At 38.5% G+C, this 17,941-nt stretch overlaps 2 protein-coding genes across 4 annotated transcripts in view; one reads left to right on the top strand and one right to left on the bottom strand.

Annotated features, from left to right (window-relative positions):
- Positions 1–8,808, top strand: part of UHRF2 (ubiquitin like with PHD and ring finger domains 2) — a 63,821-nt gene extending 55,013 nt beyond the window's left edge. Inside the window, exons 13-15 of one of the 2 annotated variants that reach the window (XM_089489924.1) lie at positions 3,405–3,568; positions 3,755–3,853; positions 5,981–8,808. In XM_089489924.1, coding sequence (XP_089346050.1) covers positions 3,405–3,568; positions 3,755–3,853; positions 5,981–6,127 — 410 coding nt within the window. In that variant the 3' untranslated portion in view covers positions 6,128–8,808. The remainder of the gene's footprint in view (positions 1–3,404; positions 3,569–3,754; positions 3,854–5,980) is intronic. The other variant, XM_089489913.1, reaches the window with a different exon arrangement.
- A 1,424-nt stretch (positions 8,809–10,232) lies between these two features.
- GLDC (glycine decarboxylase) overlaps positions 10,233–17,941 on the bottom strand; it is a 45,092-nt gene continuing 37,383 nt past the window's right edge. For both annotated transcript variants that reach the window (XM_089489892.1, XM_089489901.1), the window contains 6 exons: positions 17,008–17,149; positions 16,138–16,249; positions 14,442–14,537; positions 13,595–13,767; positions 12,566–12,646; positions 10,233–10,720 (listed from right to left, as the gene is read on the bottom strand). In XM_089489892.1, coding sequence (XP_089346018.1) covers positions 10,577–10,720; positions 12,566–12,646; positions 13,595–13,767; positions 14,442–14,537; positions 16,138–16,249; positions 17,008–17,149 — 748 coding nt within the window. In that variant the 3' untranslated portion in view covers positions 10,233–10,576. The remainder of the gene's footprint in view (positions 10,721–12,565; positions 12,647–13,594; positions 13,768–14,441; positions 14,538–16,137; positions 16,250–17,007; positions 17,150–17,941) is intronic.

Genomic DNA, 17,941 nt, shown 5'->3' with positions numbered 1-17,941 from the left:
ATATGACCATAAAGAGAATTCATTATCCAAAGTGTCAAATTACCAGCTTTGTGGCAATTCCTGACATTTCAGCTGAAGGGATTGTAGGGAAAGCAGGACACTGTCGCGCACTGGTTGCCTAATGGCACCCATATAAAACGGGGAACATAGCACACTGTGATATACCAGTAATTCATAGGCATAGCTGTGTTAGTCAGGAATATGAGTATATGAAGGGATCTTGTAGTACCTTTGAGACTGTGGGAAAGAAGTTGTAGCAGAAAGTTTCATAGACTTGGATCTGAGGAAGTAAACCAAGTCAGTGACAGGTTATGCTTAGAGTTGCCATAATTCACTATACCAAACCGGGACAAAATGTAGGACAAAATCTAGGACAAATTGTACGACAAAATTTAGCCAAAAATATAGGACAATAAAAATGGAGGACACAACCAACTAAAAGCAAAAAACAATATTTTTTTTATAATAATAATAATAACTTTATTACGGCCATTTGGCCAGCACAATATTTTTTAAAAAAAACATTAATATAAATCCTTATATCATAGAGATCTTGTTGCATCTCTGAGACTAAATGCATCTGAAGAAGCAGACTCTTTCAGTTAATAATAATAATAATAATAATAATAATAATAATAATAGAATTAAGGGACATGGAGATTTTGGAGCACCTCTAGACTAAATGCATCTGAGGAAGGACACTCTTTCAGATATAATAATAATAATAATAATAATAATAATAATAATAATTATTATTATTATTATAATTACAATAGAATTAAGGGAAATGGAGATTTTGGAGCACCTCTAGACTAAATGTATCTGATACAAACAGCAGCAGATACAAAAATTATGGCCTTATAAATAGTTAAAAGGAGATTTAGGGCCCTTCTAGAGACCAAGGAATGTAGGGCCTGACTTGACTTGAGGAGGCTTTTTTAGATATGTGGGTGTACCCACAAAAATGGCCCTATCCATGATATCTGTCAGCCCATACAATTCTCATGTGTGGACCAAAGAGAAGGGTTTAAGCTGACAAAATGTTTAGATACGTTTCCTGGATGTGTGGATACCACATTTTAGCTGCAAAAAAGAGGGAGATCATGGGCTGGAATTTTACTATTTGAAGCTTCTACCTCCAACAAAGGTAAACATTCTTTTTTGATAGGGACTGCAGTTTTACCTAACAGAACCTAAAATTCTCCCAATGCAAAAGCAGGGAGGTTTTTTGAACAGTTCAGTGTTTTTGGCCATTTTGTTGCCTTACAAAGGACTGAGACATCCTGGATCACATAGGAAGTACCTATTTGGTAATGGCATTTACATTTCCTGGACTTTAAAATGCTTTGTCTCTCAGTACCACATGGCCAGAAGGAGGAGTGGCCTGCCTGCATAGATATCCCTCCTTACTCAGAACAACAACAACACCATCTTGACAAAATGCAGGCCTGTGACTAACATCCTCAATTTTTTTTTCTCCTGTATTAATCAAATATAAAAGTATAAGCACCTAGTCACTGTACCTTCAGTTCTGGGAAAATAATACAATCCTTTCCCAAAGATTGCTGACAAGGAAGCTAGGGAAGAGTGTTTTATAAATACTTGGTCTTGCCAAGCTTCAAGAAATGGACAATAAAATCCTATATTAAGGGGTGATTTCAGGTAAAAATAGTTTCATTCACAGTCAGATTTTAGCACAAACATTGTCTTTCTTTGGCCAGATATTTTATTAGAGGGGGGAAAAGTAAGAAGAAATTAATAGCCTCTGGTCTGCCCTGGCCTATAAGAGTCTTTATCCATGCAGATACTAGTACATGGATAGTACCTTTGAGACTAACTAAAGAAAGAAGTTGGCAGCATGACCTTTCGCAGACTAAAGTCCACTACCTCAGATGCATTCAGATCTGTCCAAATGCATCTGAGGAAGTAGACTTTAGTCTATGAATGGTCATGCTGCCAACTTCTTTCTTTAGTTAGTCTCAGAGGTGCTACAAGATCTTTCTACATACTATTCTTCTGTTTAACATGACTATATCTTTGAATAGTAGATTATTAGATATAACTTGGCTAAAAAGAAATGAGAGGAGTCTGCTTCTCTAATGTTATCTTAGTGTACACTTTTACTTTCCTTTGCTTTTAGATAGTTAACAGAAGTTTAGATCTGCTAAAATCTCTTGCTGAAGGTGACAGCCTTATTCCTTTCCAGAATACACCTTTCTATTTTGTCCCTGTCTTCCCCACATCTGTTGGTATTCTGTAAGAAAGTCCTCATTATTTATATTTCTGCAAACATTGGTAATCCCTCATCCTACTCCCCAGCCTGATAATATTTCCCTTTTGTGTACTGGTGGTACCATTTTAATTACCAAAAGATTTACAGTTGGAGAATCCATTATCTGTGTCTGTATAAATAAAATAAGTATATATGATATTTGTAACATTATATAGCATTTTCTTAATTTTTAAGTAATGTATTATGGTTTTTTAACACTTTATTTTACAGATCAGAGGTTTTAATAATAATAATAATAAATAAATGTTTTATTTGTATACCGCCCTTCCGTAGATCAGGGCGGTTCACAGCATATAAAAATACATAAAAACATTCAATCCAACAAAGTTAAAAATTACAAAATACTACAAAATAAAATAACAATAAATGCCCCCCGGGTTAGCCAACCATTGCCTGTGTGGCCTTTACGGTGGGGGGGCCTATAAGGACTTAATCGGGGAATGCAATTTTAAACAGATGAGTTTTCAGCTCCCGCTTAAATTGGGCCAGGGAGGTAACTGAGCGGAGCTCTGTGGGCAGCGTATTCCAAAGGGCCGGGGCGGCAATGGAAAAGGACCTCCTAGACGTGGAGGATAACCTCGCCCCGGGGACCCTAAGGAGTTGCTGCCCAGATGTTCTGAGGGTGCGAGGCGGAATGTATGGGGAGAGGCGGTCCTTCAGGTATCATTTTTTAGGCCAGAACAAAACTTTCAGCAGATTTTTTTAAAAATTAGAACTCTCCGAAGGAATTAAATTCATCATCCTAATACTGGTTATTTATAGGAAAAGGTGATCAGTGCCTCACATAGCTCTTTCCAGCACATATTCATTCTCTAAGAATACAGTTAGCAAATTTAGCTGTAAGGTACTCCTTGCAGACAGATATTTTGCCAGAACATGCCAAGTGACAAGGTGACAAGGAAGGAACTGAAGAAGAAATGTGAATATGGTTTCATATAATATGTCCCTATTTTACTTTATTTAAACATTATTCAATATATTATTGTCTTGATTTATACAATAACACTTATTGAGATGGGTTGATATAATTTCATCAATAAGCCTGTCATTAGAGATAATGTAGATAATCTAAGAATGAATTTAAAAAGAGCTGGTTATATATATTTTTCAGAAGGTATAGAAGAACCAGAAAACACAGCCAAAGCTATGAAGATGGGAGATGGAGGGAAAAGAGAAGCTTTCCATCTAACTCAGCAACAGGAGTGGTTGATTCAGGAAGACTCTCTGAACCAGAAACTGTGGGATGAAGTTTTAGTTTCTCTTAAGGAAGGACCAGTATGTTTTTACTTTCATTCTGCATTTTTATCTTTTCCTTCAATGACTAGATGTTAATATTCTGTTAAAATGGGGAGCAAAGTTCAGACCTAATGGAGGGGGGTATTTTTGTAGGAACATTCCTTTTTAATGAAAAGGTAATCAGAATTTCACTATCCAGCTGAGTTATATTTCCCTTCTCTTTAGAATTTTTTGAAGAAACTGGAGCAATCTTTTATGTGTGTCTGCTGTCAGGAGCTGGTTTACCAACCAGTGACCACAGAGTGCCTCCACAACGTCTGCAAAGTAAGTATTTGTGATCTTTTGATTTGTGATTCTGTTGAAGGTCTTGTCATTTTAGAACTGGATCTGTCCCTTTTAAAAAGCAGTACTCAGATTACATGTATATTTGAGTGGTTGTTTTCATTTTGTCAGAATGGTAAAATTGCATACCATGGTTAAGGATGCCTATGATATTTTCATATTAATTGATTAATTAATTAGTTGATTAGGATATTGCTTCCTAGCCCACAGTGGCTCACAAGGCGATAGTATTGTTTTGTATAGTCATTGAAAAAGAGGAATAGTTTAGATTGGAATTAAAGTGGAATACACTGCCTCAGATTGTGGTGGAGTCTCCTTCTTTTGAGGTTTTTAAACAGAGTCTGGATGGCCATCTGTCAGTAGTGATTTGATTGTGTATTCCTGCATAGCAGGGGTTGGACCGGACTTGGGGTCTCTTCCAGCTCTGATTCTGTGACCCTAAAATGGGATAAAGGTTATTTTACATTTTCTTGGAAACAATATTACATTTCTTTCCCAATTCATGGGCATTATTTATTTATTGAATTTATATCCTGCCTTTCTCTCCAGATGCATGATTAGTATGATCAAAATAATTCAGTGTCTATAAAGGAGAGGATGTATGCACTTTCTTAATTTTTTCATTGAAATCAGCTTTAGGATCCTGCTCTAATTTTTATCCCTAATGTTGAAAATCTTGGCTTAGTTTGCAATTGATATGTAAACAGTTTTGGAAATTTTGATAGCCATCATGCTTGAGAGCAGGCTTCAAAATTCTGGTTGAATTGTAGACTACCTAAATCAACATGAGCTCTTCTGACTTCACACAGTGTAGTTTCCTAATTTTTGAGGACAACTGGGAGATGATAATTATCCTTCATTATTATTTTCACCAGACAGGCCCAGTTCATAGTCCATGTTGAATCAATGTGTTGTGGACCATGGGACTGACTTTGCTTATACCTTCATATCTACTGTCCTTTGCTAAATCCCTTCTCCTTCCAGTTATGACCCCAACCTAACACTAAACGTTCAGTTTAAATAAGGTCTTCCAGAGTTTGGAGGAGTATTGGGGTCTAATTAACAAATTGTAAGCCGCTCTGATAGCCTTGGCTGAAGAGCGGGGTATAAGTAAATAATAATAATAATAATAATAATAATAATAATAATAATTATTATTATTATTATTGGGGTTGATTTTAGAATACATTGGCAATGTAAGCCTAGGAATAAGGAACCAATTCCTTACTAAACTAGAGGGAAATCATGCTTTATCTTATGTTACAGCCTATGAGAGAGAAAGATCCACAGCATATCTGAGGCTAAAAAGTATAATACTGACATAAAACATAGATGTGGGGAATTCCATATGTCCCCTTCCATCCTGATCCCAGTTACAAAATCCAGATCAACTGGACATACACACAGAAAGATAATCTCTGAGTTTCTAGAATTGTTTTGCTTGCAGAAGGTCTGTTGCCATGTTTTTATCAGCTAAGGGAAAAGAACATGGAATTTCCCATCTACAGCACCACAGCTGAATTTTTCTCACCAAACAGCAGTAGAAATATTCACAATAAGTTACACACCCAAGACAAGTCTAACACATCTAGCCTCATCCAAATGTTTGGGTTATTTATTTATTTGACAGACTGGAGGATCCTTTGCCAAGGTGTTTTTTGCTTATGCAATACTGCTGCCTCTGTTTCTTCCTTTACTTCACACTATACTTTTTTTAGAAGCTTATCTAGCTCTAAGGCTGTGGCTTGATATTTTCACATTTTTCTCACAGGCTCAAATATAAAAACATGAGTTCTCCCTACATTTGTGAGCCATAGCAAGCCTCAAACTTAGGCACCCCATTCTTTTTTCATGTGGTAAAGAAATAATAGAATCATAGAGTTGGAAGAGACCAAAAGGGCCATCCAGGAAGTAATCTCCTTGCAAAATTAAATTCATCAGACTTCCCCATGATGTTCCAACCTGGAGTATTTCTGTGATTCTTCTTTGTGATCTGTGTGATTTAAATGTACTATCTTATGCCATTGCAGTGTCATGTTTGGTATATTTATTACAACCCTGATTTAATTTAGTACCTTAAACCTATATTTTTCTTATCCTGTACCACAGAGCTGTTTACAGCGCTCTTTCAGAGCTGAAGTCTTCACCTGCCCTGCTTGCCGACATGACCTTGGAAAGGGCTACACCATGGTTCCCAACAAGATACTTCAGACACTACTTGACCAGTTCTTTCCTGGTTACAGCAAAGGACGATGATACATGTTCTGTTTCTGACATACTTCTAATGACTTATAGACTGTAAAAAAAGAAGAGAAGCTAGGACAACTCAACAGTGGACCAGCTGGCTTGAGGAGATTCACTTTACTGTCACATTGTGAAGCAGCTCAGTCTTTTTCCCTGTTTAGCAGCCTTTTTGTGTAGTAAGAACTTCAAATTCTCAGCTGTCTTTCAACACTGAAGGTAGTTTTGGAGAGATGCCAACTAGTTTGTGCACTGAAAAAAGAAGCAGCAGCAGCTTCAGCTCTGGCCATAGGAGCAGCAGATGCTTCAGCTTGTTTTTGTAACTACCTCAGACGGAGGAAAACAATTTGCAGAGAATTTTAAGAGTGCATCAGATGAAGTTAGCTACACACTGCCTCCTGAATATTAGCTTTGCCTGATCCATGTGGTTTGTTTTCATAAGAAAACAACACTAAGCCAGTTTTTATTACGAGACATAAATTCTGTGGTGTGCATAATCCTTTTTGTGTGTGTGTGTGTGTGTTTCCTTCCATTATGCTGTATTTCTTACTACTTTTGCAAGAACAGGCTTTTAGTCTATTTTTGTGAGCGTCATTGTGCTCTCGTATCTTATGCAAGTTGACTACTAATGACTGAGAACAATATGAATGCATTGTTGCTGTTAATGTAAAGTGATTCGTGTTTTTTGCACTTAAAGAGGGTATTCAGCACACTCTTAGCTGTGTAAAAACTTTCATATGAAACAAGCCACTTTTATATTATGTAAAACTGTATGCTTTTAGTAGGTCTTGTACCAGTGGCAATACATCTTATGCAGCATTGAGAGCAGCGCTAGCTTGGAGAGGGCTCAAATCGCTTCATATTGTGATCTGAAATTTTATATACAGCATATTCCTCTCCCCTGAATATTCCCTATTAAATATTTTATGATTCATAAAGTGTTAATTGTTTGTATTTTACAGCCATAACACTCCGAAAGTAAGCATTTCCTAAAGGAGGTCTTTTATAGTTACATAACATTCCATTTGAAATTTTTGATAAGCAGGGCAAATAAATTGGGATTTAGATTAGTCTTTGGGGCATTTGCCTTGGAAAGCTGTATGTTACAAAAATGTATTTTAAAAGTCCTTTGTTTTGAGGAGCTGACATTTTCATCTCTTTTGATTGTATTTACTGTTATCACAACTGACAATATTTATCTTGTTTAAAAGTGTATAGAACATTTCATATATTTCTTAGTAATCCCTACAATCTTCAGGGTAGGCTGGTATTACCCCTATATTACATTTAGGGAACTGAAGCTTTGAGATACTAGGTTGGTTTGGCGTTATGTGAACAAGGCTGCTTGAGTGTGGATGTTCCTTCCCTTTCCTCACAGTACAAGCCAAAGAAAGGGATTCAAATGGAAAGTAGAAACTTGCAAATTAACTGTAGTGATGTGAGGAACCAGGATAGTTCAAACTATCATAAACACAAGTTCAAGCTACCTTGTGCCAAAGCAGTCTCTGCAGTAGAACTAAAAACAAAAAAGGGAACTTTCTCATTTCTCCTCTGCAGTCATCCCAAACGTGTCTGGAGGAGACCACATGCCAGATTAGGGACCTAGTGTGTGTTGGGACATCTCTGCTCGTTCAAAGGCTCTCTACTCACTGTTGGCCAACCAGTCTCCCACTCCTTGGAAGCATTTCTGAGGGCCAGAGAGGTCTCTTCCGTGAGCCTTCTTCAGTATGTGGTAAATCTAAGCCCTTTAAGTTTGCATCTTACTTACTTTGCTGATAATCACAGAGTGCAAAGGTTGGAGCTATGAAAAAAATCATTGTAAGTCCTATGTGTCATCAGCTCCAGTGATCAAATCACCTTTCAGTGCTCATTATACAAAAGCTAAATTTTGGGAAACACATGTATAAAACAAATTTTGAGCGATCTCTTGGTGTTTCTTTTTTCCAGCCTGCTCTGTATAACAGGTTTAGAAGAGTTCATAGCAGCCAGATTGGCGGCATGAGTGTCTTCAATGTGTAATTCCATTTTAGTCATTGCAGCACATTTGTTTATTGTAAGATAGGTGCTTTCAAAAGTGTTTTTGTTTTCTGATGTGTGCTGTAAGGGATATATGGCCATCCTTTAATTTCAAATAAATTCAGATTCCGTTTGTTGCACTTGCATTAATTACCCTAGCAGACTGTACTAGATGCATTCCTGAGAAAGCATGAGTGACCTATTTTTCAAGCAAATCCAGATTTGGAGTGTTTTCAGCCAAGTTTTACAGGAAATAACAATCATTCAAATTGCATGTCTGACCCACTCAAGGGCAATATATGTTGCCTGTTAAATTGTACATAATTAGAGTGAGAATTGCCCTAGCATTTCTAGCTGACTAAAACACACAACTGTCACATACAAGAAGTGTATTTTTATCCATGAAAGCAAAATAAGTAAAGGATTTAAAAAAATATATCTAGGTACAGAAATACTTTTCACAGTGGAAGTACCTTTGTTTCACATAAAGTGAACACTATTAATCTAAAAGAAAAGAAATTAAAAAGAAACATGGGTTCTATATTACTGTTAATTATCACTATAAAAGGAAAGTAAGGGAGCACCTTCAGAATCAATAGGACTAAAATTCCTAATTTCAGTGAGGCCACTTCAGGGTTATATAGGAAGAATTAGTATTCAGAGATTATTTAAAGTGCTTTTATGGGCCTTTGGTATCTGCTAGGGTTTTATTCCAGGAACACCCCCCCCCCCCCCCAATGGATGCTCAAATCCCATTATATACAATTGGGTAAATGGTGTCCTTTAAATAAAATAGTAAAATCAAGGCTTGCTTTTTGGAATTGATATCTTTTTGGAATATTTTCAAGCCATGGATGGTTGAATCTGTGGATAAAGAATATATAGATATGGAGAGCTGACTCTATTAGATTTATGTTTCAGAATTTCCATCAAATCTTACTGATGAAACATTTTCATACACTTGCCTCCTCATAATTAGAAAGTGACTATTTACAACCAGCAACTGAACATGACTATGACCTCTCGCTAGTCTAAGGCGCGGGACAAACTGCCCCAAAAGGGTGGCCTGCCAGTGACCTTTTTCCCTCTGGAGGGATGCTGCAGCTGCCACATTTTTTTGTGCTGCTCGGCAGACGTAATAAGTGCACCAATGGTGCACTCATTATGTAAGTGACGCACAGTGATGTATCATGTCATAATGGTGGCGCCCATATGGATGGGACATTGCCATTATAGCGCCACAGTGCTAGGGTTAGGGACCGTGCAGTTGCCACATGGTGTGTAACCTAAAATCGGCGCCAGCACAGTGCGTTTGCGCGGTCTGTACCACCTAGGACAACCACAAGGTCCAACAAGGCACAGTGATGGTATCTCTGGTATTTCCATATGGTGACAGTATAGAAGAGGGTTTTGCAATTGGACTGTTTGTAAGGCTATGTTTTAGTTTTGTTTTCAAGTCACCAAAGACAAAAGGAGCCCTCTAAGCTGGTGCACTCAGGTTACAATAAACTAACTCCTATTCCTGTACTGGCTTGAAATGATGGGAAATACAGCCCAGAACATCTGGTGGACATCAGACTGTGAAAGGCTTGACTAGAGAATGCTTGATCCCCTATTTCTCAATATAGTCTCCATGAGTTTGTGCAAAGCCTCTCCTCATTAGTAAAAACCTGGAAAGTGTGGTTACAGTGGGTCTAAGTATCACAGCCTTTACAAAAATCCTATTTTAAATCAGGCTACGAAAGCTACTGAGTCCAATAATTTTTATTGGAATGCTAACATTGGGAGTTTATAAAGGGGGGAAATACTTGAAAGGACATTGTTAATGCTAGAGGTTTTATATTTAAAATTGCTATAAACAACAATGCTCTAGCTAGGGAGGTGTAATGGAGCATGTTTTGCTAGGTTTAGGCATACCAGTGTTGAACTGTGGTCTGTGTCTTTAGTTTGTACAAAATGAATATTAAAAATATTTTAGTCATCAGTGTGATGATGATCATCAGTGTGATCTCCTCCTCCAAAGGATAGAGGAGTATACAGACCTTCAAAATAAACCAGGGTTACTCTTTGTCCTGGAGCACATGAAGGAGAAGAGACATTGCTATGACAGCTTAGAAAAAGTTTTTGCTTTATTCATACACCTCTAATCCTTAACTACAATGAAGCAACTCTGGTTCTGAACAGATCAAGGCCACATCCACGTGGACTGCTGGAGAAACAGGCACTGCATCAAGTTGGTTTGTTTTCACCTAATACAAGTATATTTACAGGTAGCTGCACAAGAATTTAACAGCATAAGAGATTTTAAAAATATACATTGTATATAAAGTTTGCTCACTGGGATGGAAAAAATCCATCCATCTTCATAAACAAATGTAGCAAGGAAGATTAAGCCCAGTAACTTCAAAAGAAAAATAGGGCGATTGAATGGAGAAAGGGAGGCTGGTCCTAAGACGATGCTCTCTTCTGCTCATCAAAAGGTGATTCGTAGACTTCCATTGGTGGGCAGGTACAGACCAGATGCTGATCTCCATAGATGTCATCAATTCTAGCAATTGTGGGCCAGAATTTATTTTCAGGTTTCACAAATGGCTAAAGAACAGGGAGAAATGTTTTAAAAAATAAGATAAATTTAGAATAGTATTATAGAAAATTAATACTAACTGGAATTGTGTTGGTGACAAAATACTAGTACCATTTTTCACAATACCAATACTATGATGCAACCACAACTTAAAGGTAGTACTGGTGACACATCACAACCAAGAAGTGGTTGTGGAATAGGGGGTTCCTCAGCGTCATCTGACTCAAGTCATGTAAGGCTAGGAAAAGGAAAGACACCATAGGGGGTTTCTGACTTACAGTGACCCTAAGGCAGTGATGTCCAAACTCTGACCCTCCAGATGTTTTGGACTTCAGCTGCCAGAAGCTCCCAGATTCCCAGACCATTAGCCAAGATGGCTGAGGCTTCTGGGAGCTAAAGTCCACAACACCTGGAGGACCAGAGTTTGGACATCGCTGCCCTAAGGTAATCCTCTCACAAGGTTTTCTTGGCAAGATTTCTTCAGAGGAGATTTGCCATTACCTTCCTCTGAGGCTGAGTGAGTGAGTGACTTGCTCAAAGCCACCCAGTGGGTTTCCATGGCCAAGCATGGGTTCAAACCTGGTCTCCAGAGTTATACAGTAGTCCAAGACTTAAACCATTATGCCACACTGGTTCTATTGCCTTTCTGTACTTGGAGCAGAAAGTCTTTTTTTAGCTGTGTAGCTACAGGTGAATGGTGGCCAGGAACCTTTCTAGACACTGACTGGCAATAGGAATACTGCTGTCCTCTTCAGGCTGGAGTCATGCAGCCAGAGGGAGAAGACCCAAAGAAATATGCTGACAAGGCCCTGGCCACAATGTGCTATGCTATATTGAAGAGTAACAGGCAACAACCAGTTTCATTGGCTTCATGCAACAGCTGATGTAAACTGGAGAACAAATCCAGATTTTTAAAAAATCAAACAAACATCAAAATGAAATAAAATTAGTCCTGTGTTCAGGCTCACACACAGATCTTGTGGTGATGACTGATCTGTTTTTCTTTTAACAGCTCTCTGCTTTTGATATTCCCATTTTCAAAAGCAAGTTAGTCGAGGGTGGAACTCCTCTTTGAGAAGCAAGTCTGAAACCCTGTTCAGCTCATTAAATTAGTTTTTCAGTTCTTTAGACCCAGAGATTTACAAACAATATAACCAAGGCTAGGTGGTTCTGACATCTGTAAAGGATTTCATCTTTCCTGTACAAATTCTGTATGTCTTCAGAATAAAATATAAGGCAACTGTCTGCTGTATAAGCCACTTCATATTGGTTTCCCTCATAAAATGGCCGATACCTAACTTACTTTAGGTTACACACTTACCTGGGAATAAGCTCTAATGAAAACAGACTTCTTAGTAGACATATATAAGTACTCATAACATACCTCTACATGTATCTTTTTACTTCAGTTTTCTATTCTTTTCCAGCAAGAATCTGTACTGTAAAATACTGTACTCAAGTTTTAAATCTCCCCCAACAAATGACAGGGGACTTGACATTTTCTCATTGCACAAGCACCCTCAGCAATTCAAGGGCCAAACCAGACAGGTCTCTCACACAACAAAGCAGTCTCTGCATTCAGTATGCAGATGGTTCAGTGACATCAAGCTTCAGTGGGGAAAGCAACTGAACTCTTCCAGCCCCACAGCACTCTTGAAGAAAATCCCTTCTATACCAGAGGTGTTTCTTTTGGAAGAATTCCCTTTTTAGCACATGTCTAATTTGGAAAGATACCCCTCTCTTTGAGAAATCTAAACATAATTAGAAAGTTCCTAGTAAAGCACTTTCCTGTAAAAATTGATCCCTGATAAAATTATAATTATTTAAGGTAATAGGGCTAATACATTACTTACTAGTGGAAAAACAGCTACTTCTCTAGAGTAAGGACGATCCCAATTCGGAGCAGCAATGCATGCCAAGGTATGTGGTGACATCTGCATCAACAAAATAAAATTTAAAACATGGAAAGTAAACTGAGTTCTGTAAAATCAGCCAGTCAGACCTTTCAGATTGATTTATGATGTATCTCATTCAGTTATTCAAATAGATAGCATAGGTCAATTGCTCAACCAGAGGCAAAGACATTAGTCAAGAGAAAGATGTGGTACATCCCTTTATTATTAATCACAAAAATTATTAATTATGACTCTTCTTTGGATCTAGACCAGACACTCTGAGCAGTCCTCTTCTAAATGCCTATTGAGTGGACCTTTTTGTTGCCGCGGCTGCTATATGTACCTTGAAGTTGAATCCAACTTATAGTGATCCTATCATAAGGCTGTTTTTTGGCACTTTTTATTCACAGGAGATTTGCTATTGCCTGGTGTTCCCTGACAAGCTTCCTTTCTAACCACTAACCAGGCCTGACACTGCTTAGTTTCAGAGATCAGACATGATCTGGAGCCATCAGGTAGGGACCTTTAAGTAATCTTAAGTAGATCTATGTGCGTATAAAGTACTGTAATGAAAAAGAGACACAATAAAACTAATACAGTCGGCCCTTCTTATACACGGATTTTTTATACATGGATTCAAGCATACACGGCTTGAAAATGTTCAAAAAAAGTATAAATTTCAAATATCAAACCTTGATTTTCCATTTTTTATAAGAAACACCATTTTGCTATGTCATTATATTTAATGGGACTTGAGCATACACGGATTTTGTTATACACGAGAGATCTTGGAACCAAACCCCTGCGTATAACAAGGGTCCACTGTATCATTATTTATTTTCACTGTCCTAAATCAGAGAGTTCTGGGATCTCAAGGATAGCCTGCAGATTCCAGCCCACCCTCCCTTCATTCCTCTGCAAAAGCCAATCTACTTGATGCGATTTTAGCCACAATGAAATGGGCAATTGCTTTGAAAAACTACTAACCTTTAATGGATTAATTCTAGAATCCATCCTCCCTTCCTCTATATCAGCAATTTCTTGTCGAATGTTGATCATTGCATCACAAAATCTGTCAAGTTCTGCCTTGTCTTCAGACTCTGTTGGTTCAATCATAAGAGTCCCTGCAACTGGCCAGGACATAGTTGGAGCATGGAATCCTAGGAAACATGAATTCTAATTACAATTATGGACATGAGCTACTGAGAAAGTTATCAGACTCTATGCATGCTTAGAATAGACCATAAGAAGGTCTAAACTGTGGGTGTTCTAGATCAGCTACTTAGCTACATAACTATCTTAATTATGTAGCTAACAAGTGTCACCAGTTCAAACCCTCTCCCCCCAATCCCGAGTTACTAATCAGCAGCTGCTGAGAGAAATGGGGGTCTGTTCTCCTGCCAATGGGGATACACAGATTGATGTTCCCACTCTCCTCGTGAGCAATCCCCACTGCATCATCCAGAAACAGGATACCTTTCACACTTCCTCCTTGTACTGGAGATTGCTGAAAGAAGAGGGGTGGAACATCAGTCTGCTGCATCTTCATTGACAGGTGGAGAAGAGATCCCTGTCATTTGCAGCAGCTGCTGCTTAGTAAATTAGGATTGAGGGACTTATGATCCCTATGTATTCCCTACACTACTGAATATGTAGGGATCATGAATATGATATTATAATTCTGGGTTATGCATTTGTAAATGCGATTTGAATTCCAGCCAAACAAGAGAACAACATCTGCAGAGCCCAATCAATGCTCTTTTGCTCTGTATATCCTTTGTCAGTACAGAAGATCCATCTTCTAAACCCAGTTACTGGCCTGCAGTTTACTCACCATAATCCTGCAGCCGCTTAGCAACATCCACAGCTTCAATATTTGCAGTTTTCTTGAAAGGTCGGGTGTCCAATATAAACTCATGAGCCACATACCCTGCATATGAACAAAGTTTTATATAGAATTTAAAGATATAGCTGTGTTAGTCTGCAGAATCAGTAAATAGACAGATCTTGTAGCACCTACGAGACTTACTGAAAGAAATTGGCAGCATGATCTTTTGTAGATTTCAGTCTACTTCCTCAGATGCATTATATATAGTTTTGTACTTATAGAATTAAATCTGAGCATAAGAGCAGCCCTGATGGTGCGGTGATTAAATGCCTCTCACAGCTACAAGGTTGTGAGTCCGATCACAGGCAGGGCTCCAGGGTCAACTCAGCCTTGCATCCTTCCATATGCTGCTAAAATTAGTATCCAGGTTGCTGGGGACAATTAGCTTACACATTGTAAACTGCTTAGGGAGTGCTTAAGTGCACTGATAAGCAGTATAGAAATGTACTTGCTATTGCTGTTGTTTTGAAATTATTTATAATTATGGGTTTTACTCTGACCATTAACTTTCATTATGCTGCTGTAGACTATTACTTCTAATTGTAAAACACCAGCTTAAACAAGATTGTCTGAATTATTCCAATTTTATTTCCACAGATTTCTTCACTGTAGTTCTCCAAAGTGCTTATTTAAAAGGAAATATATACCTTTTCACTTGTTTGTAAACAGAAATATAACCTCTGTTAGTTCTGCATGCTTTTAATACATAGACTATTAAAACGGGTCAAATAACTTGTAAGGAATGGCAGGGGGCACACAGATTTCACAACTCTTGAGGAAAATGAATTCATCCACAAATGCACATCTGCATGTGTTATTTAGAGTGCCAGTAGCCCAATGGTCTGCATGAGCACATGTTTGGCAGGTAGACGAAACAGGTAGAATATGACTTCAATGTGGCCAAGTTCAGATGCAACAATAAACAGTAATGTGGGTGAACCCCAGACTGCCCTCTCCTCCTCCGGTGTACAGTAGCTACAAGAGCAGGCAATTTCTGTTCTGATGTCAATTAACCACAGTTTTGTGTTTTATATGAACCCTAAACTATGATTAATCTCACCAATGGCTTATGGAAACAAATCAGCTTCACAAACTGCAGCTTGATATTAACTGCTTCAGACATGATACTGAGCTATAGTTACTTATAAGCTAAAGCAACGGTTTTCAGCCTCCTTGCAGCCATGCCTGAACAAGTTAGGAGGCCTTTGTGACAGTCAAGAAAAAACACGATGATACTTTAAAACACATAACTGCAGGCATACAAACTGCTTCTTCACTGGGTGCACTGCTGGCCGCTTTCAAAATTGGGGTAAGAGCTGGGTGAGGGGCATGGTTCATTGTAGCTTGATATGCATTAGTCTTCATGCAGATACATAACATCTGAAGAAGCTGGAATGATTCCTATTAGTTGTGCAGATGGGTTATCCTCAAGGGGCAATTCACTCTACCAATATTGGTACAAATAACGTAGCAGTATTTCTACATTATTGGCTTCATTATTGGCTTAATGTTGGCTCTAGCTGAAAGCCCCGTAAACCCTTATAACCTTCTGATACCTTCCTCATTGCTGCACCTGACTGTGCACTAGCACTATAGACATCATCATGTTGAGCAAAAGAGAATTCAGGATGATACTACTTGCCTTTGACTCCTCTAAAGAGGATTTTGTAGTGCTTCTCTAGTCTTTTTGCCATATAGTTAGCATTTAGTATTGCAATCTCAGATGCATGCTTTAGGCCTTTTCCTCCCATCATCTGAAAGGGACAGTAAAGAATAATGATGAAGAATGTGAGGAAAATGTAGACATTTTCCATCTTACTCCTTTTTCTTCCCACAGAAATACATGTTTAAACTGGCTCCCAAAGTGGTCATTTCAAGAGTAGTCAGTTCTCTTCAACATTTGCAATTGGAAGAACACAGAAGAGTAATATGCAGAAGCAAAGAAATTAGTAGGATTTACAAGCTGGGATATATCCTTCTCAGGTAAGACATTCAAGAAATCTATCTTAAATTAATGTCGAAAAAATATATACACTGCAATGCAAGAGAGGAATTGGAATGTCCAGCTTCACTTATTCTCTTCATGCACAATTTTTCAATGGGATGCTCTATGAGGACAAGTACATTTCTGAATATCCTTCAGAACTTGATTTTACACCCTAGAGTGGAGATCTCTATGTGAACAGTGGTCCTAGTCCTAGTGGATTTTCCCCTATTTTTTTCACCCCTTTACAGCCCATGGCAACATATTTTATGATGTTTTGGAGAGTTCATCAATCTTCTGAAGCAACTTTTTAGGTGGCTACAGTGGTTACAGAACAGTGGATGGGAAAGTCCAACTGTACATTTGTCCTTTTACATCTACCAGTCTGGGTCCAGTCAATCCAAATCGCTTTGCAAAGGATGTCCACATCCTTATTTTTAAAAACAGGGAAGGATCGAAGACTATTAATGAATGAGGTCTTGAAAGGAGGGAGGCACAGAGATGGGGAAAGTAATAGAAATCCAATACCTTGATATAAGCCCAGGAAATGGGCAATATAGCACTAGATCCCCAAGGGGCAGCACTAATTGTTCCTAGGGGGCTGGAAGCTTTGTCATGCTGCAATGCAATGACCGGGTGGCTAGGCAGGAAAGGAGCCAAATGCTTCTTCCTAAAAATGAACAAACAAAAGTTTCTATTTATGGATTAAGCTCCCCTTCCACTGAAACATTACTATGTTAAAACTAGAACCAGAACCCTGTTGGTGGAGCATGGTGGTGTATCTGGGGAGTACACCTGCAATTTCAGATCTCACAGAAAGAGGTATCCTGTTTCTCCTTCCATAAATATCCCATCTAGACGCATAACAAGAACCAGGAGTCTGCCAGGTGCAGCTGTTTTCTGGCCACTGTGGGTACACCAGGCTAATTCTGGCTGTTCTTGAACACAAAGGAAGGAAGGAAGGAAGGAAGGAAGGAAGGAAGGAAGGAAGGAATAGCCTTATGCTCTTCCATCCCTCTGTGCTCAAGAGCACCAGAAACAAGCCTGGGCATTTCCCACAACCAATCCCTGGCCACAAAAAACAGAGCTGTGCCTGGCAGCCCCCCTCACAGATCTTGTTGTCTATCAGAGAAACTAGAAAGACAGGAGAAGCAGCCTTCACTGCCTCTTTTCTCACCCACAACCATAGCAGGAGAGGCTTGTGGTCTGCCAGCATGCTATAGGATCTTGGCTTAGCTTAGAAGTTTTAGGAAAGTGTTCCATAGTGGTCCAGTATCCAAGGACAAACTTCCACTTAAGTATTTTTCATTCCAACATCACTTCCAACCCAATAACACAAAGGTTTTTTAAATAACCAATATAATTTTTGTTAACACATCATATGTACTATAACAGCTCCAATGTCCCCATCTTCCTATCCCCCAAATTGTAATCCTCAAACAATTCTTAAGGGACAACCAAT

This window comes from Sceloporus occidentalis, unplaced genomic scaffold, assembly GCF_023333645.1.
Source record: "Sceloporus occidentalis isolate IW3139 unplaced genomic scaffold, rSceOcc1.0.p SCAF_1, whole genome shotgun sequence".
NCBI lineage: Eukaryota > Metazoa > Chordata > Lepidosauria > Squamata > Phrynosomatidae > Sceloporus > Sceloporus occidentalis.
Note: the sequence above shows the minus strand (reverse complement) of the source record. Positions and strands in the feature narration are given on the sequence as shown.